This window comes from Salminus brasiliensis, chromosome 7 (assembly GCF_030463535.1).
Source record: "Salminus brasiliensis chromosome 7, fSalBra1.hap2, whole genome shotgun sequence".
Lineage (NCBI taxonomy): Eukaryota > Metazoa > Chordata > Actinopteri > Characiformes > Bryconidae > Salminus > Salminus brasiliensis.
Window position 1 is genome coordinate 7,510,638 of NC_132884.1, and position 24,157 is coordinate 7,534,794.

At 43.7% G+C, this 24,157-nt stretch overlaps 1 protein-coding gene across 19 annotated transcripts in view; it reads left to right on the plus strand.

Annotated features, from left to right (window-relative positions):
- The window catches only part of baz2ba (bromodomain adjacent to zinc finger domain, 2Ba), a 125,251-nt gene that overhangs the window by 100,374 nt on the left and 720 nt on the right, over positions 1–24,157 (plus strand). For 6 of the 19 annotated variants that reach the window (XM_072683644.1, XM_072683643.1, XM_072683636.1 and 3 more), the window contains 25 exons: positions 342–570; positions 1,388–1,480; positions 2,068–2,129; positions 2,447–2,512; positions 3,479–3,544; positions 5,207–5,251; positions 5,626–5,658; positions 8,239–8,304; positions 10,264–10,404; positions 10,963–11,214; positions 12,280–12,503; positions 12,957–13,031; positions 14,022–14,250; positions 14,369–14,431; positions 14,553–14,697; positions 15,953–16,743; positions 16,958–17,222; positions 17,393–17,548; positions 17,788–17,948; positions 18,153–18,454; positions 21,033–21,168; positions 21,492–21,638; positions 22,401–22,705; positions 23,077–23,220; positions 23,302–24,157. The exon at positions 23,302–24,157 is cut by the window's right edge and continues 720 nt beyond it. In XM_072683644.1, coding sequence (XP_072539745.1) covers positions 342–570; positions 1,388–1,480; positions 2,068–2,129; positions 2,447–2,512; positions 3,479–3,544; positions 5,207–5,251; positions 5,626–5,658; positions 8,239–8,304; positions 10,264–10,404; positions 10,963–11,214; positions 12,280–12,503; positions 12,957–13,031; positions 14,022–14,250; positions 14,369–14,431; positions 14,553–14,697; positions 15,953–16,743; positions 16,958–17,222; positions 17,393–17,548; positions 17,788–17,948; positions 18,153–18,454; positions 21,033–21,168; positions 21,492–21,638; positions 22,401–22,705; positions 23,077–23,220; positions 23,302–23,458 — 4,353 coding nt within the window. In that variant the 3' untranslated portion in view covers positions 23,459–24,157. The remainder of the gene's footprint in view (positions 1–341; positions 571–1,387; positions 1,481–2,067; positions 2,130–2,446; positions 2,513–3,478; positions 3,545–5,206; positions 5,252–5,625; positions 5,659–8,238; positions 8,305–10,263; positions 10,405–10,962; positions 11,215–12,279; positions 12,504–12,956; positions 13,032–14,021; positions 14,251–14,368; positions 14,432–14,552; positions 14,698–15,952; positions 16,744–16,957; positions 17,223–17,392; positions 17,549–17,787; positions 17,949–18,152; positions 18,455–21,032; positions 21,169–21,491; positions 21,639–22,400; positions 22,706–23,076; positions 23,221–23,301) is intronic. The other 13 variants (XM_072683637.1, XM_072683647.1, XM_072683639.1 and 10 more) reach the window with 9 other exon arrangements.

Here is a 24,157-nt window from a genome sequence, read left to right on the forward strand (position 1 = left end):
TAGAAAATGAAAAAATAATATTTCAAAGAATGCAATTTTCATATATTCATATAAATGTAATAGTATGTCGTCGCTGTCACTCAAAAATCGTATAGCTCAGTTTTTGCCGTTTTTGACTTTTTGAGTGTGAACCAGGCAGTTAGAATAATAGAAAGGCTTCAAAAACGACTTTAAATAAAATCTAAGGTTAATATGTTTAAGACAGAGATTTGCCAGAGATGCCATTTTTTGTGTGACAGTGACAATATAAAATACTAAACTGGCAATGCAATACCACACAGAGAAATGAAGAAAAAGTCTGTTCCCGGACTGACTCACTCTTCCCCCCGTCTCACACCCAGCAGGGTCTGCAGTGGAGCCTGCTGAGTGAGGAGGAGGTCATACCCCGCATCCGGGCTATGGAGGGCCGACGGGGCCGCCCGCCCAACACCGAACGCCAGCAGAGAGGGGCGGACGGTGAGGGCTCTGGCTCAGGCGGCCGCCGCAGAAAGGGCCGACCGCCTAATGTGGGCCAGACTGAATTTCCTAGCCCCTCAGAGGCCAAACTGCTCCGCAAGCTGGAGGCTCAGGGTAAAGCTCTGCGCCTCTTTATGAATGAACAGGCATATGGAAATCTACAACCCAGCAGTATAACTTCACAGTAAAAAAGTCATTGTTTTATTTGAAATATTTCCATTCCATGTATACATTACATAGACAAAAGTATTGGGACACCTGCTCATTCATTGTTTCTTCTAAAATCAAGGGTATTAAAATAGTTAATTCTGCTTTTGTTGGAGTAACTGTCTCTACTGTCCAGGGAAGAAGGCTTTCTACTAGATTTGATTTAATTGCATTCAGTGACAAGAGCGTTAGTGAGGACAGGATTGATGATCACCAACCCATCTCATCCCTAACTCCGCAACTCATCCCAAAAGTACTGAATGGAGCACAAACCATCATTTCAGAGAACGCAGTTCCACTGCTGCACAGCTCAATGCTGGGAGGCTTTATACCTCTCTAGGCCACTCCTGGCATTAGGCAATAGGATCATGTTTATCTGCTCCAGAGAGTCATATTCTATTGGCAAGACTTATCTACATGGACTAGACAAGCTGTGTGAGTGCATTTGCACATCTGTGTCAGCAATGGGTGCAACGTAAAGTATCTAAAGGGTGTCCATAAATATTTGGACGTATAGTGTAGATCTACTTAGAAGCTACCGTTTCTCATAATATTTGGAGTGTGTGCTGCTTGTGTCCCATTCTTTCTGTGTTTCTCTCTCTAACCAACTAAGGTAAGTCCCCCCAAACGCTTTAGCCATAATGCCCAACGGCTGGGAGCTATGCACACACTGAGATCTTGGACTTGTAAGGTTGAGTTTGGTGTTATCTCTTGCATTTTCCAGAAATTGCCCGGCAGGCAGCTCAGATGAAGCTGATGAGGAAGCTGGAGAAGCAGGCCCTCGCAAGAGCTGCCAAGGAAGCCCGAAAACAGCAAGGTACAGCTTAAATACCATAAATAATGGTATCATCAAAGCTGTGAGGTTGTTTACACTTTGCAAGAAAGTGTGTTTCATGGTCGGATTGTGTTTGGATATACTTTGGCTGGATTCCACTTACACTTTCACTACACAGCGTCACTACAGAGATTTTCTGGATAAACGGCACATCAACATATTCATTTCCTGTCGTTTCAGGTTTAGAACTGTAACTGTAAACAGGGTTTTCTCACTTGTTAGGACCAGTGTATTATGTGCTGACAAATATTGCAAGAAACTGTTTAAACCATTGGCACAAATGATTATCCTCTCAGCTGCTCTCAGCAGCACTGTAGCAGATGCATTTTCGTTACAATATGCGGAATAGAAAGTAATTCTGTGTCCATCGTTCACTGTGGTCACGATCTGTGTCCAGCCACCTTTAATCCCATTACAGGGTGTGTTTACTTCTGGCTTTATCGTGTTGTCAAGTGAAATTGAATTTAAAAACGCAAGTGGATGCAAGGTCTAAACAGCCTCCATATACAGTCACTGTTCCACATACACAAACTTACAATTTTTCTTTGTGTGCTGTTGTTGTCTTTCAGCCATCATGGCTGCGGAGGAGAGGAGAAAGCAGAAGGAGCAAATCAAGATCCTCAAACAGCAGGTCAGTGAAACACCAGCTTTATGAAAGGTATCATTAATTTTAGCCCATATATTTGTGTATGCATTATCCAGTCAGTACACATGAAGGCATGCATTGCTTTGAGCTGAGAAGCAGCTTTGGAAAGTTATGCAGTTCCTAGAAACTTCTCACACTTTCCTCTCAGTATAAAATTCTCCAATTCAACATTGGAGACTGACAGTGTCTCCTACTCTGCTCCATGCTAACCTCCACGAGTTGCGCTAATCCTCCCGTCTCCGGCTCTTTTAAATGCACGGCGGCGCTTTCAATTAACACACTCCCTCCCTCTGTCCGAGCAGGAAAAGATAAAGCGCATTCAGCAAATCCGGATGGAGAAGGAGCTCCGCGCGCAGCAGATTCTTGAGGTACGGACTGACTGCGGGGGAAGAGGGGGAAAAAAAAGAGAGAGAGAGAGAGAGAGAGAGCGAGAGATAGAGTTGAAATAGGCTTAACATTCTTAAAATACATGCCACCCTCCCGCCTCCCCCTTCCCAGAGCCTGTTTAACATGGAGCGCAGACTACAGCGGAATTGCTCTCTAGCATTTTGGGGTTGTGACTCCTGCATAATTTTTTTTTCACTGGACTAACGCTAAATTGGTTTTGGTGGACAGTTTTTGAATATTAAATTTGCTGCCTCCCATCGCCTCAGACCGTGGTTAAATTAGACATAAAAGATTTTTTTTTTCACCCGACAATAGCAGGTCTTGCATAAGTAGGGGGAGGAAAAAAATGTTTACTTTTCTCACCCAATTATAGAAGCTCGAAAAGTGTTTTAGCAGGGCGAAATCAAATTGGAGCTGACACGGTTGGCAAGCCATTCTGAACAGGATTTCTTTCTGTTTGTAATTACGCATTGAAATTTGCAGCTAATTCTCCCATGCTTGCTTCTCCCCACTGCCATTGTCAGAAAAGTAGGGGAATATTGAATAATTTCAAAGATCCCTGGGCTGATTCTGACAAGAAGTGACGTTCTCGTCGAAAAGGTTCTCAATCACTAGGGCAGTGTTCCGGAACCCTCCGATTAGAACAGTCTCAAAATGCCACGGAGAGAACGGCACGCAGCAGATTCCCCCATCAGACACTGCACGTTAGTGTGCTCTTATTAAGAGAGGATCTATTTGTTTGTTTGAGTGAAGGCCTGCCACACACATGTATACATGCACTCTCTCTCACACACACACACGCACATAATCGCGTCGCATCGATCACATCAGTAAAAGGACTCATTGGGGCATGAATAAGGCAGCTGTTGGTGTGGCTTGTTTAATTTGAGCTTTCTACCTGTGATGGCGTAGCCTCTGCGTGACCCAGACCTCTTTTGCATTGGCAGGCGAAGCGGAAAAAGCGGGAGGAAGCTGCCAATGCCAAAATCTTGGAGGCGGAGAAGCGCTTAAAGGTCAGTGTGTGTATGTGCTGGGGGCATAAACTCCAGTGAGGGCTTAAACTCCAGAACAGTCCTTACCACATGCTGATACAGCCAGTTATTGCAGTCATCAGCTGCACACCATCATAAGAAAAAGACAGAATGCTCCTTACTCTCTGTTACACAGATGTGAATCATATTTTTTCATATTATTATTATTATTATTATTATTAAATTCAAACTACCCTGTTTATTTCAGTCTAGCTTGACATGGTTTGTGTCTATGCCTTAAAGTGATTGTTTGGTGAAAAATCTGATTTACACAGAACATTTTGCAGAGGCTGTTTTACCTAGGGTCTGGAGTTAGCTTTAATAGCCTAGCACAAATACCAGCATGCTTCTCTGGCTTTCGCTTCCTCACGCCCCGCTTTTGACTGCCCTTTCCCCTAATCAGGCCTCAGGTAAAGCCAAGGTGATGAGACCTGGTTTATCCTGGTGGTGATGTGTTGGGTGTGATGTTCTGCTCTTCAGTATTAGTACAGCACGATTGTGGCAATAGTCTCAGAAACCTGAGGACAAGTAACAAAACACTGAATTCTCCCAAAGCGACCGTTTATTTGATAGTCAATACTTGTCACTCTACATACTCTGTATTTCTCTCTACATAAACACAGCACAGATTAAGATGAGATGTCCCTATGTGTGTCCCCACTAGTCCCTACTCTAGGGACATACTAGTCCCAACTAGTATGTCCCTATATTGTCCCCCTATGTTGACATACTAGTTGGGTTTTAATTGGTACTAAACATAATTTTCACAGGCGTACTATGGTAAACAAGCTCGTTTAGCCATTGCCTTCTATAGAGTGGCTTATCAGATTTCCAGTTTAACTAATAGACATTACTTAACAGCTGGTCTTTGCAACTAACAATACAAACCATTTCTTAAAATAGCACACATTGAACAGCCTTGCATCACCTGACAGCCAGAGCCTGGATCCAGGATCAACATGTTATATATTACTTGAGGTGTCACTTCACTTGTTGTATACAGTTCTACCAGAAGACTCTAGAGGTATGCATGCCAGAACATTTTAATATAGATATAGAGATAGAACGGGGTAGAAGTCTTTTGCGTAGGCCCCAGGTCTTGTTACATCTAGACCTAGCAGATCCTTGTTGAAGGCAGGGGCGGAGCCAACCCCCTGGGCAGCCAGGCGGGACCAACCTTGTGGCGGAGGGAAGGAGTAGCATCTGAAAGCAGCATAAAGCAGATATGTGTGAGTGGAAGTCTTTTAAGGTGACGCAGCATTTGAGTCTCCTGGTAGAACTTCCGCTTTTTTGATTTCCAGAATTTTACCAGTACAAAACATTTTCAAAACACGTGGATCACAGCAAAGTTTGAGCGGATTAAGGCAGTTTTTCTGACACTAATTGAAGTAGAACTAGCATTAGCTCCATTAGTTTTTAGTTACCTCTAAAGCAAACATCAGACCCCAAATGCAGCTGATGGGTAAGAGTGTGTACATTTGGTTTTTGCCAGACTGTCACTTTAATATGACAGTACTTCATTTTCTTACTTCCCACCTCGTTCACCTGTCACTTTGAGAAATGGAGAAAGTGACCCTGTGAGATTACTTCCTCTGGCACGATGGCTTCAGTGAAGGAGTTTCTGTGTGTGCTCTTCATTTATAGGAGAAAGAAATGCGACGTCAGCAGGCAGTTATCCTGAAGCACCAGGTTTGTATCGCTCACCCCTTCCCATTCCTTAATAATGTGGGTGACTGACTGTTTGTGACTTCAGTACTACTTGAATACTATTCAGATATATACTCAAGTTAACTTAGTGTAGTTTAGCATTCCTGAGTCCTAGATTGATTGGATCTATTGTAGATGTTCTACTGTCTATGGAGATGTTTGGAGTGCTCTATCTCATGTAGTGTTGTCTGAACCCTTTCATGTTTCTTTCTGGTTAATGTTCATGCTTTTGGGAGTGGGGTCAAGTCTCTTTTTTTTGGATTACTCTCTCATTTTTTTCCCTTTTTTTAAGTTTTCTGATGACGCTATGTTTTTTTGTTTCTGTCTTATAATACTGTGCCAACTCTCTCTCTCAGGAGTTGGAGAGGCATAGACTAGATATGGTATGGGTATGTTTAATCTTCTGTACATCTAACACTCGCATCGTGAAACATGGTTGTGATATGGTTGTCATAGCAGCACATATTTTAAGTGTAGCACTGGCTGCTGTCATACTACATTTTCCTCTGCATGGCTTTTCCAGCGGCAAAAAAAAGAAAAAAAAGAAAAGTGCATCGTCCACATCTGCTGTGTGTGTCAGTGAGAGAGAGCTGGCTTTGATGCAACAGGCCCTTTTCTCCCTAAGTGTGTGTGTGTCTGTGTGTGTGAGTGTGCGTGCTTGTGGCTGTCTGTGTGTGTCTGAAAAGCTTGTTGAATGTACACTCTCATTGTTCAAAAGTGAGTGCTGTAACCAAAGCCATTCATTTTTGCACTTCCACATACCATGTGTACACAACATTTCTATGGTCTTTATTATGGTTGTGGCTAGCGAGCAGCTGTGTGTGTGTGTGTGTGTGTGTGTGTGTGTGTGTGTGTGTGAGTGTGTTTGCGTGTTTGTGCATATGGTGAAGTCTTTAAGGAATAGTTTGACCAAGCATGCTAACCTGTGCATCCTGTGCCAAAGCCAGAGACCACCTTTTCACATATGAATTTCAGTCAGAACTGCTGTTAAGTACAAGTACTGAAGTATGACTGTTAGGGTATCATATGAAGTGTGTCTGTATTTACTCCACCATAGAGTCACTTCAACTCCTCCATCCTTCCAAATAATTTGGAATTGTTGGCCTCCTAACAAAAGGTGTTCCCAAAGGTGTCCCATATCCGAAAAGACACACAAGCATTCATACAAGCAAGTGCTCGTACACAGCTTAGCTGCCAAGTTTCTTTGTCATGTGTATCTATAGTGCCAGTGTTTCTGAGGAGATCAGATATAAGATAACTCCCTTGCATAAGGGAGGGGGAGAGTAAGTAAAAAAGCAGGAATTTCAAAAGTGTAGTTCAAAAAAGTCCTATAAAGAAAGTAGGACCCCTGCTTCTGACAGCTGTGTAAGACCTGGTAAACCAGGGATCCGCTCCGAGTAGTTGAGCAGACTAAGGCGCCAAGTGTTGCATCAGCAGCCGGAGCCTGAGAGAGCACAATTGGTCTTGCTCTCTCCGGGTGGGTAGATGCAGCGCTCTCTCTCTCGCCCCACATCACTTTAGTGTGATGCTGGCTGGCACTAGCGTCTGCTAACTAGTGCTTTCCTCCAAGTGTGTTGGTTGCCCGGTGCTGTTACATTGGCGGCAAGATGAGGGCTGGTTGCACATGTGTTGGAGGAGGCACAAGTCCTCACCATGACAGTGTCGGAAGCATTGCATGTAATGGGGGAGAGTGCTATCTAGAATTGGGGAGGAAAATTGGGTTAAATAAAGACCTGGTAGACCACCAAACCTGTTTCTGTCAGGTATACAGCACTCTTACCTACAGCACTCGCTTCAAATCTGAAAACCTCCACATGTGTTTCTGTCCATCCCCATCCCTCCACTGTTAGAAGACAATTCATGGGATATGAGGATGTGGAGCTGATCAAGAAGCCCTTACAGAGAAAAGCATCCAGACAACATTTAAGCTTATCAAACTGCTGAAACTGCTTCAGAACAATGGACTGACTACCCCAGACCTCAGCATCATTGAATGTGCTTGGAATGACTTGGATGATGAGAAGCAGAAAGTGCTCTAAATTGCAAGATTGTGGAACAGTCTTAGTGCAGATTTCTAAACACTAAATACTGAAACTAAAAACTTGTACTTAATGTCAGTTTTGAGAGCAAATGAAAAAGTAAAAAGGTGCTTTCGGGCCTTTGCACCGTACGGTAGCTAACAACCAATGAATGCCATTAGCCACCATTTAGCATGATGCTATTTGCATACTGTTAATTAGTGGTTTATGTTCCTTCATTGTTAGCAATGTCAGCATTTGTGGCTAAACTATTCCTTTCACCCTCACATTGTGTTCATGCTAAGACATCAGTACTGCAGATGTCAAAGGTTCACGCGCCTGACCCCTGAGGACATGACAGCGCATTTGTGATTGCGGTGCATCCATGCCTTCCTTGGGTCAGATAGGAAAGTATTGCAGTAAACATAACTGACCATCTGACTATCGTACACTCTACTCCACTGCCTAAGATAGCGTACCTCATTGTTAGCTAGAATTAGGACACTTGGGCAGCAGCCATATGTACTGTCGTTTCCCTTTTGCGCTGAGAGCATTAAAATAGGCTAAAAATGGCTAGCGAGCTGCGTTAGCTGCGCTAAGCTAACTCCAGATGCACTGCTTCCCCTTTCTCTGACCCGCTCACCACACCTGTCGCTTTTCCTTTCTCTCCGTTTCGTCTCGTTGTTCTGTCTGATCAGCCGTAACACACGTTTGCGCGACTGCCACATCCTGGCCATGGCGTTGTGAGTGTATGTATGTATGTTTCTGTGTGTGAGTGTGTGCGCGTGTGTGTCTCTCCTGTCTTTCCCTCAGTCTGTGCCACATGCTACACCACGCTGATCAGTGTCAACATCTGTCTCCTGCTGTTTCTCTTATTTTTTTCTCTTGCACTCTTTATCTTCATCCTCTTTGCAGAACGATTGTGATGATGATGGTGTTCTCTCTTTTCAGGAGAGGGAGAGGAGGAGGCAGCATGTAATGCTCATGAAAGCTGTGGAGGCTCGCAAAAAAGCTGAGGTAAGCACTATTGGAAAAAACCACCCTGTCACCCAGTGTAGTTTATGCAGCTCATAAACATCAAAAAACATCTAATAAACTATCAAATACATCCCGAACATGATTTTCAGTTTACGGGTGCTTCTGCAACTAGAGGCACTTTTGGGTCCCGACACTAATAAAGTGTTTTATTAGTGTCATTATACATTTTCACAAGCAGTGGTTGCTAAATGTAATGAGTTAGTGTAATTTATCTCTGTTTTCATTCATGTCCCACTGAAGAACTTGGTAAATTAGAAAATGACATCTTTTCAGTTGAATCCTTATAAACATATTTAAAAGCCCCTGGCAACCTAAATCAGAGTTTTCATTCTGTTTCACTCTGTGCACTTAACGCTTCCGCATTCACCTTTACCAGCAATTTCATTTCCGGTGAGCTAAGAGAGCAGATACATGCAACACTGACATTTTATACGCTATGCCTTTTTCAGAGGTGCAAGCTGCACATTTCCCTATTGGACTTTAAAAGCACTATTTGATTGTAATCACAACTATAAATACATACATAAACACTATGGTAGCACAACTCCAAGCCTGTGTTTGGAAAAGAAGAGAATGACCATCTAGTTCTCCACATGATTCTTCAGCAACAGAGCTACTGCACGTAGCTCTGCAATACCAGGATTACGAGGCGACAGCACTTTAGCTCCAGGGTTGCAAACCTTTCCAAAGGTCATGGCGGGCTGGAGTCATGCATAGTTTGGTGGTTTCCCGAGTTTAGCAGTTGTGTCATAAGAAAATCACTAAACTGTGCTGGACACAGGCACTCCAAGACGGGCCGCTGCTTTAGCTCAGCGCTTTGTAATCTGTTTAGTGCACTATATAGGAAGTAGGGAGCCATTTGGGACATGATCTAATTAAACACAGGGTCAGGTTTGGGAAAAGCTGAGCCAAAGCAGCGGTGACTAACGGCAGTCCTGTAGACCAAGTGTCCAAATGTTATTTTCTCTAAACACAACCGCTAAACTTGGGAACCACCATACCATGCATGACTCCAGCCCTCCATCACTGGAGTTCTTTCCCAAACACAGAGCCGTGTCTTTGGTTTGCAAAACACCCAGGTTTAGTATTATACAGAAAAATGTTATATGTCAATAAGTGTTCTCAGGGGCTTTAAATAAACACTGTAAATAAATCTATCCCACATTTATATGTCTTTACCTTGACACTGACCAAATTACCTAAAATAAAGTTAACAAACCTACTTTCCATGGGAACATAAGTTGGCCCAAGAGCACAGAGACAAAAGTGTAACAAAAAAACCTAGAAATCTGTTTGTCCCTGGATTTACTGAAAATAATAGATTTCTGTCCTTACTGTACAGCTGTTGTGCTTTGGATTAGGCTTTTAAAACAGTTTCATATTCATATTAAATTTACATAAATTAGAACATAAGTTAAAATGTCCTTACTGCAACATGCCCTACCCGTGGCATGTCCTTTTCACAACACTTTTGGCAGTAAAGACATTTTCACTGTTTGGATAACCAAAACTGCCCAGAGTTGCATCAACACCTTTGTTTTAGCAACCACTATTTATGAATATATCATGCTGTAATTATTAAACCATCAATCAAACAAACTAGTAAAGAGGTGGTAGTTGTCATGCTAACAGCAAGCTCCACACACCAGAGGTTTGATGTCAGTTCCAGCCAACTGCTGCTCCACTGACACAAATTGAATTCCCTCCAGTAATGCCTTACATTGCGGTAGTGTTTAGGAATGGTGTGACAGTCTGACAAAAGCAGATGCTGGTATGTAGTGTATAGTTTCCCAAACTGGTTTAAGTGATGTCAGGGAAATGAAGCTCTATTATTGACCATATCAACACTGTAATCTCATCTGTCTGTTGTTCTCACAGCAGCATACATGAACCAGTTCTTTCTGTCTCTCTCTCTGTCTCTCTGTCCCTCTTTCTCAGGAGCGTGAGCGCCTCAAGCAAGAGAAGCGGGACGAGAAACGCCTCAACAGAGAGCGCAAGCTGGAGCTGCGCAGGCTGGAGCTAGAAATGATCCGTGAGATGAAGAAGCCCAATGAAGATATGTGCTTAACTGACCACAAGGTAACTCCACAGCCCTCCTTGCATATGTAAAATCACACACAGGCTCATACCACACAAACACATGGACATAGAAGAGGTCAAGAAAAAATATAAGTAGAAAATTAGTGAGTAGTCTTGCTATGGCTGTTGGGGTATATAAACCATTAACAGTTGCCCATTTTTGACATCAGGCCAACTTAAGGCATTTTGCACCAAGCTACTTGTGGTGCTGTATTTAAATCTATGTATTCAAGAGACACACACACTGTTGGTCCTGGGTCTGTAAAGCTTCAGCTGACTCTCCTGTGGAAAAAGGACTTCTATGGTCTTTGTTAAAGTGGGCCTGAAGCAGCATTCGCTTATCCAAAACAAATGTATAAAAGCATTAAGACAATACAAACAGAATGCTGCCACCAAGTGGTGACACATGTCTTGTGCCACATGCTGACAATTACAGTTTATACTGGTTTAAATTGCCCATGAAAAGTCTGTTGAACACTAGGCAGAGACAAATCTGATTCTCTCTCTCTCTCTCTCTCTCTCTCTCTCTCTGCCTTTGTCTATCTCTCTCCGCCCTAGCCTCTTCCAGAGTTCTCTCGTATCCCAGGCCTGGTCCTGCCGGGTCAGGTGTTTTCTGACTGCCTGATGTTGGTGCAGTTTTTGCGCAGTTTCGGGAAGGTTATTGGCATGGAGCTGTCTGAGGTGCCCACTCTGGGTGTGCTGCAGGAGGGTCTACTCAACCTGGGCAACAGCATGGGCCAAGTTCAGGATCTGCTGGTCCGTTTGCTCTCCTGTGCAGTGTGTGACCCAGGACTGCCACCAGGACAGAGGGTAAGGGAGGGAGTAACACACTTGGAATGTCAGGATGTTTAGTCAGACACAAGTACGATGCGCATGCACTCTTCACCATTGGTTTTGCAGTTGCCTTGTAGCTGTAGTTAAGCATAAGCTCCCTGTCCCTTAAACTGAGGTTCATAAGTAAAGAAAAATGGTTTAAAGTTTGCTTTGTTAGTTTTGCACAGGAGGTAATGACTTATTCTAACAAGTAATTAACAGAGACACTATATGGTCAAAAGTGTTAGGACACAAGCTCATTCGGTGTTTTCTCTAAACTCAATGGTTTTAAAAAGAGCTTATTTTGCTTTTGATGGAGTAATTGTCTCTATTGTCCAAATAGGCTACTAGATTTTGGAGCACTGCTGTGACGATTTGAATGCATTCAGAAAAGCGTTAGTGGTCAGGATGTTGGATAATCACAACCGATCTCATCCCCAACTCCCAAACTCATCCCAAATATATTGGATGGAGGACCAACCATCCTTCCAGAGAACACACACAGACTCCTATTCTATTGCAATACTTCTATACAGGGACTAGACAAGCTGTGTATTTGCATTTGCACATCTATGTCAGTAATGGGTGCAACGTAAAGTAGAAGAGGTGTCCACAAACATTTGGACATACAGTGTATCACAAAGTAACACTTAAGCTATACTTAATCACTTTATAGTGTTGCTTACTGCTATTCTGTGAATAACACTGTAAAGCACACTGTATAGAAATGTCCTCGTAAAGTCTGTGTATACTGTGTATACTATTGTTCTCTGTATATTGTGTATTGTCTGTAAATTATATGTAGCATGTAACATATATTATTTATGTATGTAACAGCCGGAACAAATTCCTTGGGTGTGAACATACTTGGCCAATAAACCTGATTTTGATTTATTAAGCATAGTATAATAATAATAACAGTCTAATGATTAACCACTTAAACATACACATATTTCCCATATTTTGGGAAAACCAGTACATTTGACTTTTATCATTGTGATTATAGTAATAATAATGTACACCGTTTGCTTGGTATTCTACCTGTGCATCTGACTCACCTAGGCAAAGTCCATCCTGGGTGATCACCTAACCAATGTGGGCCTGAACCGAGACAACGTGTCGGAGGTGTTGCAGCAGTACATGGAGGCACACTGCTCTCAGACAGAGCTGGCTGACGTTGCCCTGAGCCTGAAGACCAAGGCCTTCCAAGCCCACACACCAGCCCAGAAAGCCTCTGTGCTGGCTTTCCTGGTCAATGAGTTAGCCTGCAGCAAGAGCGTTGTCAGGTAAGAGAGCTTTATGGAATGTAAATTAAATTAAATTGTACTGAATTGAATTAAACTGAAACATTCTGAAAATGTGCCTTTTGCGAGTGCTGTGACTATGGTTTATGGTTTATGATGAACTGCTAAAATTACCAGTATGCACAGTTGAGTGGTAATGCAGATGGAGAATTACCTTGAACTAGAAAGAGAAGTACCTTTCAGGGTGTAGGGCTTTAAAAATTCATTCTGAAATCAAACCGTATAAGGAGGTCAAGAGAGAAGCTTGAGTCTTGGGTTATTCATGGAGCCTTTGCATTTTGTATGCTACAGAGAGTGGCAGCCAGACCGTTCAGGGGAGAGCGTGTGTAAAAATCACACAGGTGTGTTATGGTGCTAGGAGAGCCACTGACACTGACTGGTGTGTGTGTTTGTGTGTGTGTGTGTGTGTGTGTGTGTTTGTTTGTTCATGCACAGCGAGATTGATAAGAGCCTGGATCAAATGACTGTACTGAGAAAGGACGAGTGTATCGTGGAAGGAAAGCTAAAAAAGTGAGTGTTTTCTGTCTAAAACAAATGCCTATTGTGCACACACTAGTTAATACATTCACTAATACATTCATTGTCAGGTGAACAAAGGTAAAGGCATTTACATGATTATACACTATACAAAGCATTCTATAGGAGCAAAAATGATCAAACTTTTATGCAGAATTTTTGCAATTTCTGTCAGAATGTACAGCATTTTATTGATAATGTTCAGTAATGTGTGCACTTGTTTTCGACCACAATCTGTTTTTTTCAAACATAAAAACCCAGTAATGCTTGATGTACACTGAACAACCATAACTTTAAAACCACCAGCCTAATATTGTATAGTAGGCCCACCCCTGTGCCACCAAAACGGCTCTGAAACATTAAGGCATGGGCCTCTGAAGGTCTCTTGTGGTGTCATCTGGCAGCCGCAGATATTTTAAGTTGTGAGGTGGGACCTCCATGGATCAAACCAATGAGCCTTGGGGGGCCATGGCCCTGTGGCAAGTTCACAGGCTGTCCTTCCTGGGAGCACGTTTGGCAGGTTCTGACTACTGCATACTGAGAACACCCCACAAGACCTGCCTAGAGATGTTCTGACGTGGTCGTCTAGACATCACAGTTTGGCTCTGTCACAGTGTCTTACGCTTGTCTGTTCTTCCTGCTTCCAACACATAATCTTTAAAAACTGACTGTTTACTTGCTGCCTAATGCATCTCATCTGTGGGTGGTGTCATTGAAACCAGAAAATGAATGTTATTCACCTCACCTGTCAGTGATGTAATGTCATGGCTGATCAGTGTATTGTCAGTATTCTGTAATTAGTGTGTTTTTAAAAAAATAACTGAAAACAGGATAGTCAGTTGTGGTTAGTCTCATCCCATCTCCCAACACACAAATAGGGCCCTGAGAACAAGGGGGCTCTTGAAAAGTACTGTTAAAAATTGATTATATTAACACCCTTTCTGGACAGTGTAGGATTCTGAACTGTTGTTACTTCACGTACAGACTGAAGACCATCCATGCAAAGCGCACAGGGAAACGTGATGCCATTGCTGGAGGGGAGGAGGTTCAGGCCACAGGCACGCCTAGCTCCGCGCACAAGCGCAAGAGGAAAGCCGGCGACAGTGATGATGATGAGGATGATGATGACGACAGTGATGAGGCAGGAGACGAGGACGATGATGATGAGGAAGAAGAAGTGAAGAAAGGGAGGAGAGTAGAGACATGTGATGAGGTAAGCTAACTAGAGAATATAAGGAGATGTAAGTGCAATCAGGCTGTCCTGTGATCACACGTTGATTGATTTTGTGTGTGTGTGTGTGTGTGTGTGTGAATGTGTACGTTTTATTTAGGATGATGGAGATCAAGCCACCAGTATAGAGGAGCTGGAGAAACAGATTGAGAAATTATCAAAGGTAAATAGCCCTGCATTGTCAAACACTGTCAGACAAGCACACCTGCGTACACGCACAGCCATGCACAAACACACACACCTAAATTTCATGCATGTGTTTCTCTGTGTTTGTGGGAATATAGCAGCTGAATCTGATCAGACGGAAGCTTTTTGAATCGTCTCACGCACTGCGCTCGATGGCATATGGTCAGGACCGCTACCGCCGCCGCTATTGGGTACTTCCTCAGTGTGGAGGGGTCTTCATTGAGGGAATGGAGAGTGGAGAAGGTAAACATGCATACACTCACACATGCATGTAAATTACTAGAACCCACAAATGTAACCATAGAGCCTTAGAAAAAATAAATAGGCCTGATTTTTCCCTGGTCCCAGCTAGCTACGACATGTTCAGTGTCCCACCTTTGCCTCTAATGCCCATGTGTGAAAGCAATGGTTTGTCAAAGAACACAGCTTACCACTTACTCTAGATGTAGTTGATCAGTTAAGACATGTCTGATGTCCACATTTTGCTTAGGTAGTCGTGCACTGGAGCTACAAGGCTAATAAAGCATGCAAACACAGACTTTCCTTAAATCCATGTCCACACAGTCCTCTCAACCTGCGTAAACCACATCCAGGTCTTCATTAAGATTGTGCCAACTTGTCAGTGTGATTTATGTCATTTGTGCAGGACATTTACCAACAAACACCAGAACACCACCTAAAGCCAAACAAATGATCTAATAGTGAAAGTTTAGTTTGTGGTATACAGGAACATGAAGGGGAGTCGAACGCTGTGGGAAGAAGTCAGGATTCAGCACAACAGTTGTTGTAAAATAGTTGTAACCCCTTCTTCAAGGGTTCAGAAACATGGTGATGTAGGGGTGGACAATATGGTAAAAATGTTGACATTTTATGGTATGATATGGTAAAACTTAAAAGACATTTTGAAAATACACGATTCATGATATTTTACATGTAGACAGAATCAATTAGTAAATTTGTAGTATTCGATTCTTTATAATTACAGATACTGATACTAAACAGGACAAATTACACTCTCTATAAAATACTGCCCACCTCTGTGGTAAGGTTTTGTGCATTATTATAATTTACAGTCCCTAAACCCTAAGCCCTAAACCACATGTTCAAGTCTGCGCAACCATAACCAAAGATCCTGATGCGGCTTTAGCTGGTAGTGAGAAATTTTAAGCGTGTATTTACAAATTTGGGTGACTATTGACTTTTGGTGTTTGGTAGCAACATTAGCCTCACAGCTCAGGTTAAAAACTGAAGAAGACAAATGTGGATGCCAACCATGTCTTGTCACATCAACTACAGCTTGGATGAGTTAAAAATGGTACAAATGTGACTTTCAGCCAAAGTATTCCTTTAAGTGTTTTGTATTGAGACAGGCAGTTTACACAGTGTAGTTAAAACTGGTGTAGTTCAAGCTCTCATGACCTGTTAGCCTTACAGCTCCAGTACCATACTGAAGATGCAAAAACGTTCACATACAACTACTGCTTGTTGCTTCCTTTAGGTCTTGAAGAGCTGGAGAAGGAACGAGAGAGGCTCCAGAACTTTGAGGCAGTGCAGATTAAGGAGGAGCCACAGGAGGAGCTGCAGCAGCCAGAGGTGCAGAGCCAGGTGAAGCAAGAAGAGGAGCATGTAGTGGGCGTGAAGCAGGAGGACGAGAAGTTGCCCATGGATGCCAATCAGGAGCGGTGCAGACAGGGAGACGCATGCGCCTCCCCACCAAAGAAGCTCCAGGAGAAAGAAGTGGAACAGCCAGAGCCCACCTCTTCCCAGAGCCCTCCTCTAAAAGAGCTCTCAAGCACACCCATTGAGGTCACAGCACTCTGCCACACCCCCAACGGCTGCCCAGAAACTGTCTCTCCGCTGCCAGCATCAGCAACGTCTCCAACTCACTCTACCTCCAAGCTGACGGCACTGTGCAGCACTCCAGCGGACCCCATAGCCTCCGTTCCTCAGTTTGAGGTTCCTCCTCCTCCACAGTTTGGGGTCCCACTGTCCCTCCAGCAGCAGCAGGCCCAGCTTTTGGGTAACGACCAGCTCCTGCGTGTGCTAACAGAGCGCAGCGGGCACTGGTTTAGCCTCTTGCCCCGCTCACCCTGCGATGACTCCTCTCTCACACAGCCGCCAACACCTCCACAGGCCTCCCCGCAGCCCAACAGTGCCCCCCACGTCAGGGCCAGGAGCCCTGCACCTCCCTCCTCCCCTCACCATCACCTTCATCCTCCCTCTGCCTCCCCTATCGCCCTCAACACTGCACATGATGGACTTGGAAACCACACCATGTCTCCTTTGCAGGTAAGTGACCAGCCACTCACTCAGAGTCAGTAACAGATTGTGTATGGACTTGTGTTGTGTTTCTTTGTGTTTCTTCTTAAAGAAAAGCTACGGATTTCATAAAAGCTCCTGTAGGTGTAATGTGTAAGGTGTAAAGTGTCCCAGTAATTTTGTTCATATGGTGTAAGTACTTAATTATGCTGCTATTATCATTTTTGTCACTGTTTATTTGTAGGTCAAGCCTGTCGGTGCTTTAATGGCTCTGCCTCTGTGTGGCTGGTCTGGCGGAGTGATTAGCCCCAACCTACCCGTATGTAGCAGTCCTCTGCCTCTCTACCCACTCACCGAGGGCAGCGCCAGCCCCCTGTTAGCCCCCAGCGTCTCCACCAGCAAGAGCGGCTCTCCTGCACCCCCTGGCGACAAACCACCCTCAGCTCCCTCACCTGCTATCGACATGCCACGCAACCATGACCACCCACAGCCACATCCTATACCGGAAGGTAAGACACGCTGACACAGAACAGTGTCCTTCCTTCTCTTATTGTTCTAAGTTCTTTAAACAAAAAAAAATACAAAATGATACATATTCATATAATGTAACGTTGTTCAAGCATAGTGCTGACAAAATAGGTTCAATGTCCATTACTGACTGTATCTGATCTTGTTGCAGACATGCTTATGGGCTGGTGGAAGGTGGCAGATGTGGAGGAGTTGCAGTCCCTGGTGAAGACTCTCCACAGCAGAGGCATCAGAGAAAGATCACTACACAAGCAGATCCAGAAATCCATGGATCTCATCGCACAGACCTGCAACAAGAACCGAGAAGGTGAGAAGTTTATTATCACTTTATTCCTCATCTAAACACGGAGGGACAGAGATCACAGACAGTGCTGACTGCACAACATTCTAAGTAGAGATTCTCCATTGAAAGAAAGATGGAGTCCAGAACTAAGCTTAATCTTTGCTCAGGAAAATGTTTGTTTGACCACTGAAAGCCCAAGAATGAAGTGGCAGGAATCCCTACAGGCAAAATCATGTCTTTATCTGCTGTCTGTCTGTGTGTAGTGGCGGTGATGGAAGTTTCAGACCTGGATGAGGGTCAGGTTTCTGTAGAGACGCTACAGGAGTGGTGTGTGGAGGAGCAAGCCATGGAGACAGACATCGCTTTATTACAGCAGGTTGAAGAACTTGAGCGCAAAGTTACCTCTGCCAGCCTGCAGGTCAAGGTAAAGAGCATATGTGTATGATCATGTGTGTTTGTGTGTGCACTTGATTTTAGAGGACAAGATGAAACGAATTAAAAAAATTAAAAATAAATAGAATTGCTGCATTTAAATCCTTCAGTGCATGAAAGTGATACTCCAAGATATTCCATGTTTTTCATTATGAACCCCCCCCCCTCCCCCCCACCAAACATTTCCTTCCTGCAGGGCTGGGTGCACCCGGAGCCTCAGTCGGAGAGGGAGGACCTGGTCTATTATGAGCACAAGCCCCTCCCCAAGCCCCGCCCAGGGGCGGAATCCCAGGAGGAGCGCAGCTCGGAGAAAGGCCTGAACCGGCAGCCGGGCAACCCGCTGGACATCGCGGTGTCACGCCTGGCTGAGCTGGAGCGGCACATCGAGAGAAGGTACCTGCGGAGCCCCTTAGGGACAACCATCCAGATCAGACTGGATAATGTGGGTACGGTCACTGTGCCCGCCCCTGCTCCATCCACTAGCGCTGGAGGGGAAGGGTAGGTCATCCACACAAGCCAGCCTACGTCTCTCCTTCTCTACTTCTTCCTCCTCCTCCTCCTTCACCTCCTCCCTCTCCCCTCTTTGCTGGCTGGGGGCTGCTGTGCTCGTGCGTGCGTTGCATTGATCCATTGGTCCGCCTGTCCACCCCGGGTCCGGGATCCACACTGTTTTTGGGGTCGTTCTGTGTTTCCGTTTCAAGTTTGTCCACCCACCTTTTGCGTGCTTCCTGTTTCTGCCTGCATGGATTTGATTTGCAGTGCATTTGATGTGTTTTTATTTCCCCACCTGTATTTCAGCTGGAGATCTTTCTCCTCTGTTGTATTATAAGTGCATGGTGTGTTTTAAAAACAGGGTTTTGTTTTCTTACAGTGCTTCTGTCAGAGCATTTTGTCATTTTATCATATGCACATTATGTGTGTGTGTTTCTCACATCATGTGTGTGTGTGTGTATGTGTGCTGTTTTATAACAAGACTTTTTTTTGTCTTTCCTATGGGACATCAGTTGTGGTCCTGGATGGCCAGGTTTTAGCACAGTTAGCAAGCAGATCATGGGATAATGGACCCGTTCAAACCGTGAATTTGGGGGGGTTATAACAGTAAACAAATGCATGATTTGAAACTATACAGAAACGATACAATGGTAAAAGTAAGCTCCCTGGACAAAAATGAGTCACCATGCATGTTTAAGGTGGTAGTAACTTCAGGCTCCTGTAGATGGAAGGATGATCAGGCTGTAAATGTCTGCGGGTGTGTGATTGGATTCACAGATTGAGAAGAGGTGGCACAGTGCCGTGAATGTTCTGTTTGATGTGTGCAAAATCACTTTTGTCACTTTTCTGCCACTGCTGGTAGACCCATATGACCGTACGCATCAATACATCTGCAAATTCAGCTACATTCACACTGTGGCCTTTGGCACACCCAAATGCAATTGCTCTTTTTTGCCAATCATTCATCTGCTTTTTCTACACATCCAATGGGACAAACGTCACTGCACTGTACCACCTCATCTCAATCTATGAATCCTGTCAGACCCCTGCACATACAATGCAAGGTGACTAATTGTTTGTCTGGGGAGCTTTTAAAATGTAAAAAAAAAAAGTGATTGCAAAAATATTCACCCCAAGTGTGAGCTCACTAGCACCAGTTACCTTGTCCTTTGTTGAATCAGGTCAGTCACTATAATGAGCATTGTAAATATGCATTTACTTATTAGAGATTTTATTTAAAAGCAATAAAAGGGGAAACATTCAAGTCGGTCAATGTCTGCCTTTGGCACAATATGTTAAAATTAATGTGATAAAGTTTGAACCATTTTCCAATTGAATTGTTTCAGCCCCATAAACCCCAAAAACACAACCCCTACAATTTATATATATATATATACATACATAACTCTGATAGACTACACTTAATGATACATGAGAGATACCTTGAAGAATTACATGTCAAACCATTGCTTTCACACATGGGCATTAGAGGCAAAGTTGGGACACTGAACATGTCGTAGTTGGCTGACAACACTTGGGACCAGGGAAAAAATCAGGCATATTAGGTTTTTTTTGCCATACGGTTACATTTGTGGGTTCTAGTGATTTACATGCATGTTAGATAGAACTGGGGAGGTGGGGTAATGTAATTATTACAGTGTTTCTCAGTTCATTTCGTCCCGTCCGAATGTGCCATGTCAGTCATTTTTATGAACTGCACGCTTCCACATCAGTAAAGATTCAGGCACTTTTTACCTTCTGTAAAAATAAGGCATAAAAATAACCTCAGCTCATATTAATTCTTTTTTTTTCTTGACAGTTTAGGCATTTAGTTTTGTTGTGCATGGCACATATACCTTGGGGCTAATTTTCAAACTAAATCTTCATTATTATTATTATTATCACTGGGTTATAAGACGGGTTATCATAATTTTCTGTTGAAGGAGATGGCAGCATGTAAATCGAGTAGCCACTCCCATCTCAGTCATTTATGTAGAGATTTCTCTTCCTATGCTAATCATTAATAAGTTTTACAGACGTCCTATAGTAAAAATACATGACTCCCCCATGTAAAACTAATCTCGTTCGAACTGGGCTTAAGTCTCAAGACGTGGAGCTGTTCACGTCTGGCATTTCCATCTGTCTCAATCTGACTATGTCAGCCATTTACTGTCCTTGTTTGTGTACATGTACAAGCTGTTTCAGAAGGTTATGCATGCACTGCTAACATAGAAACAAACAGACAAGACAAAGAAGACGTTATACACAGCAGCTACCTATATCTCTGCTGTGGTCACATGGTCACTTTAGCGTTCACACTGCAAATGTTATGTGGCCATAAACATCCCAGAACACTTCCAAATGTGGCTTAGGTGATCGAATCACAGTGCTACTCCAAGACTTCGCCAGAACACGCTGAACTCCAGCCCTCCAGGACCAAAACTGATGACCTCAGGTCTTTCCTGCACTGTGTGAATGTGTGTCTCTCTGTCTATATGGTGCTGTTGGTAATTCCTCTAAGGCTCTAACCCTATATATAGGTATGCACCTGCTTATGGCCCTTCTCCTTGTGTGTGTGATGCAGGGGAGATGAGGAGATTGCTCCTGGTATGAAGGTTTGGAGGAAGGCTCTGAGCGAGGTGAGGAACTCCTCGCAGCTGGCCATGTGTCTGCAGCAGCTGCAGAAGTCCATTGCCTGGGAAAGATCCATCATGAAAGTGGTAAGTCTGTGTCTCGCTGCACTCTGAGCACTTTACACCTATCCTGGACACTCCGGAGCTCCTGCTGATTGGGTCTCCAACACCGGCAGCTGCTATGACTGCTCTTGGTAGTGAAAGCTCTGAGGTGAATATGTGTGGAACTGCAGGGCTGAGTGCCTACCAGCGGCAGCAGTTTTGATGGAAGTGTTAGAGTGAGAGAGAGAGAGAGAGAGAGCGAAGAGTGTGATTGACTAGTTTTATCTAAAGCAGTCTGGGTAATATATACAAGGATGTATGTCACTTAAAATGTGTGTGTATGTGTGTGTGTGTGTGTGTGTGTGCAGTACTGCCAGATCTGCCGTAAGGGAGATAATGAGGACCTGCTGCTCCTTTGTGATGGCTGTGATAAGGGCTGTCACACCTACTGCCACAAGCCCAAGATCAGCACCATCCCTGAGGGAGACTGGTACTGCCCTGCCTGCATTTCCAAGGTAACCGCCTCCACCATCCATCACTCTCTGTGCACACACTGTGATCTTAGAGCACCACTTACACCAGAGAATAAGTATCCCTTGTTCAAAACTGCTGCTTCTCTGGCTGTCATTTCTGAAGTATTGTAGTAGTTAGTGTGACATGCCATGATTTTATGTTCAACAGTTAGTTTTAAAATGCATTACTAGTTTCATTTTGTTATATGTCCAAATGTATGTGGACACCCACTTTCAACAAAGAGAAATACTGCCAATAGTATAGAACACTCTGGAGCAGATAAACATAAACCTATTGGCACCACACTGCCAGGCTAGATAGAAGGCTATAAACCCCCCAGCATTGAGCTGTGGAGCAGTGGAACTGTGTTCTCTGGAAAGCAGGTAGAATTATTCACTTAGTATTATATAAGTATTGTATAATATAAGTATTAAATGTAGCATGGCTCTAGGTTCGAGAATGCTTGACAACTTGGTTTAAGGAAAGTGTGTATTAATTTAGACATGCTAATAAGTAATGCATAATAGTCTATTACCTCTAAGCTTTTTTAGCCTCATATCTCAGTGCTAAGCTAAAGATTCCAATCTCAAACACCTGATTGACTACTTTTAGGTGAATGGGAAGATTTTGATGTTTTCTTTGAACCATCACTGCAATGTTGAGATTGTGATGGTTCATTTCAGCTGGCAGCTGTCCACTTACTTCTAGGCCTCTTGTCGAGTAGTAGGATGAACCAATAAGATCTTCTGCATTCCTTTCCCAAGGCAAGCGGACAGTCACCTAAGAGCAAGAAGCCACAGAATCGTGTGCAGTCAGGCGGAGGGAGCAAGAAGTCTGCAGAGACGGCCAAGAAGAACAAAAAGCAAGCAGAGCTGTGCGAGAAAGAAGAGGTGGTCAGCGGCAGCAGTAGCAGCAACACCAGCAACAGCAGCCCAAAGAAGGCAACCGCAGCCTCAACACAGGCCAAGAAAAGCCCACCCGCACCTCCTATCACCAAACCCGAGAGCCCAGCCTGCGTGAAGAGAGCCAAGACAGCCAGGGACAACAACCGTGACCTGGGCCTCTGCAGGTACTTCAAACTGTCACTGCAGAAAAGATACTTGTGTTCAGGCTGCTGTTCATTATTTGTTAGTTGTTAGGGACTAGTAATTGGACACATATATTCTGTTATATTGGCAATCGTTTCCATGTTTAGCTTTCAGACATTTTAAGCCACATCATAGAGAAAATGTAAAACATGTTTGCCACTGATTTAAGTTCATTTCCGCTATCATGGGTACAACATGTTATTAATGGATTTTTGCTGCCTGATATTTATATTTAGATTTTCAGATATGTGTTTATTAGCCAGCAAAAACCCATCCTACTTCACCGTTCTTATACTGAGATGTTTGATGCTCATCATGACTGCTTTTCTGACATTTTCGCCTCTCAATTAAGGATTCTCTTGGCTGAACTAGAGCGTCACCAGGATGCCTGGCCCTTCCTCACACCAGTCAACCTCAAATCGGTCCCCGGGTATCGCAAAGTCATCAAGAAACCCATGGACTTCTCTACCATCCGTGAGAAGCTTGTTAGCAGCCAGTGAGTTTCACCCACCTCACCTTCATTTAAACACACTAACTCAGCTACCACCCACTCATTTACTCCTGTCTTAAACTTCAGGTACCAGAACCTCGAGACGTTCATCATTGACGTCAACCTGGTGTTTGACAACTGTGAGAAGTTCAACGAAGACAACTCAGACATTGGCCGTGCGGGACACAACATGAGGAAGTTCTTTGAGAAGAGATGGACAGAGCTCCTGAAGCAGACTAACTGAGCCGTTCGGAACGCCGGGCGTCAAACTGAGACTGAAACCAATTGTCTTTTTTTTTTTCAACTCTTTGTGTGGAGTTTAGAAACCACCTGCAGAATCACAGCATTTTGCCATTTCCTCCCAGCAAGCCTGGGCCCTTTCGGCTGGCCTACACATCTCAACATTGGACCAGCTAGCCATGCTGGTTCAAACCCCAACAAGTCACACACACAACACCCAAAGAGACACAGGAGATAGAGGGTGTCTTTGTGCAATACCATTACCTTGTAGAAAAGAGTAAATCGCACTGAAATCTTCAACCATCAGAGCTGTATCTAGGAGAAAAAAACACTTTCCACTACCTGTAAATATCATTGTTTTTTCTGTTTTTTTACTTTATCGTTAATATTATAGTGAATGTATTTAATTTTTTAAAATGATTATTTATGACAAAAAAAGGTCCATTCTTCATTTTCTATGAAAAGGAAGAAACAGCAAAACTGCTTTAAATCTAATGGAATGTTTATTTGTATGTGTTTTTTCCTCTCCAAATATGAAACCAAGCCAAGAAAAGAAAGGAAACTGTTTACACTGCTCTATGCCGTTAGGCATCGGAGTACTCCTCTCTCGGAAGCAGAGCTGACTGCGTCACTGTACACGCGCCCGGACGAGCAGTGGTCCCCCATGTGTACATACTGTCTATTAATATCAATATATTGAGTC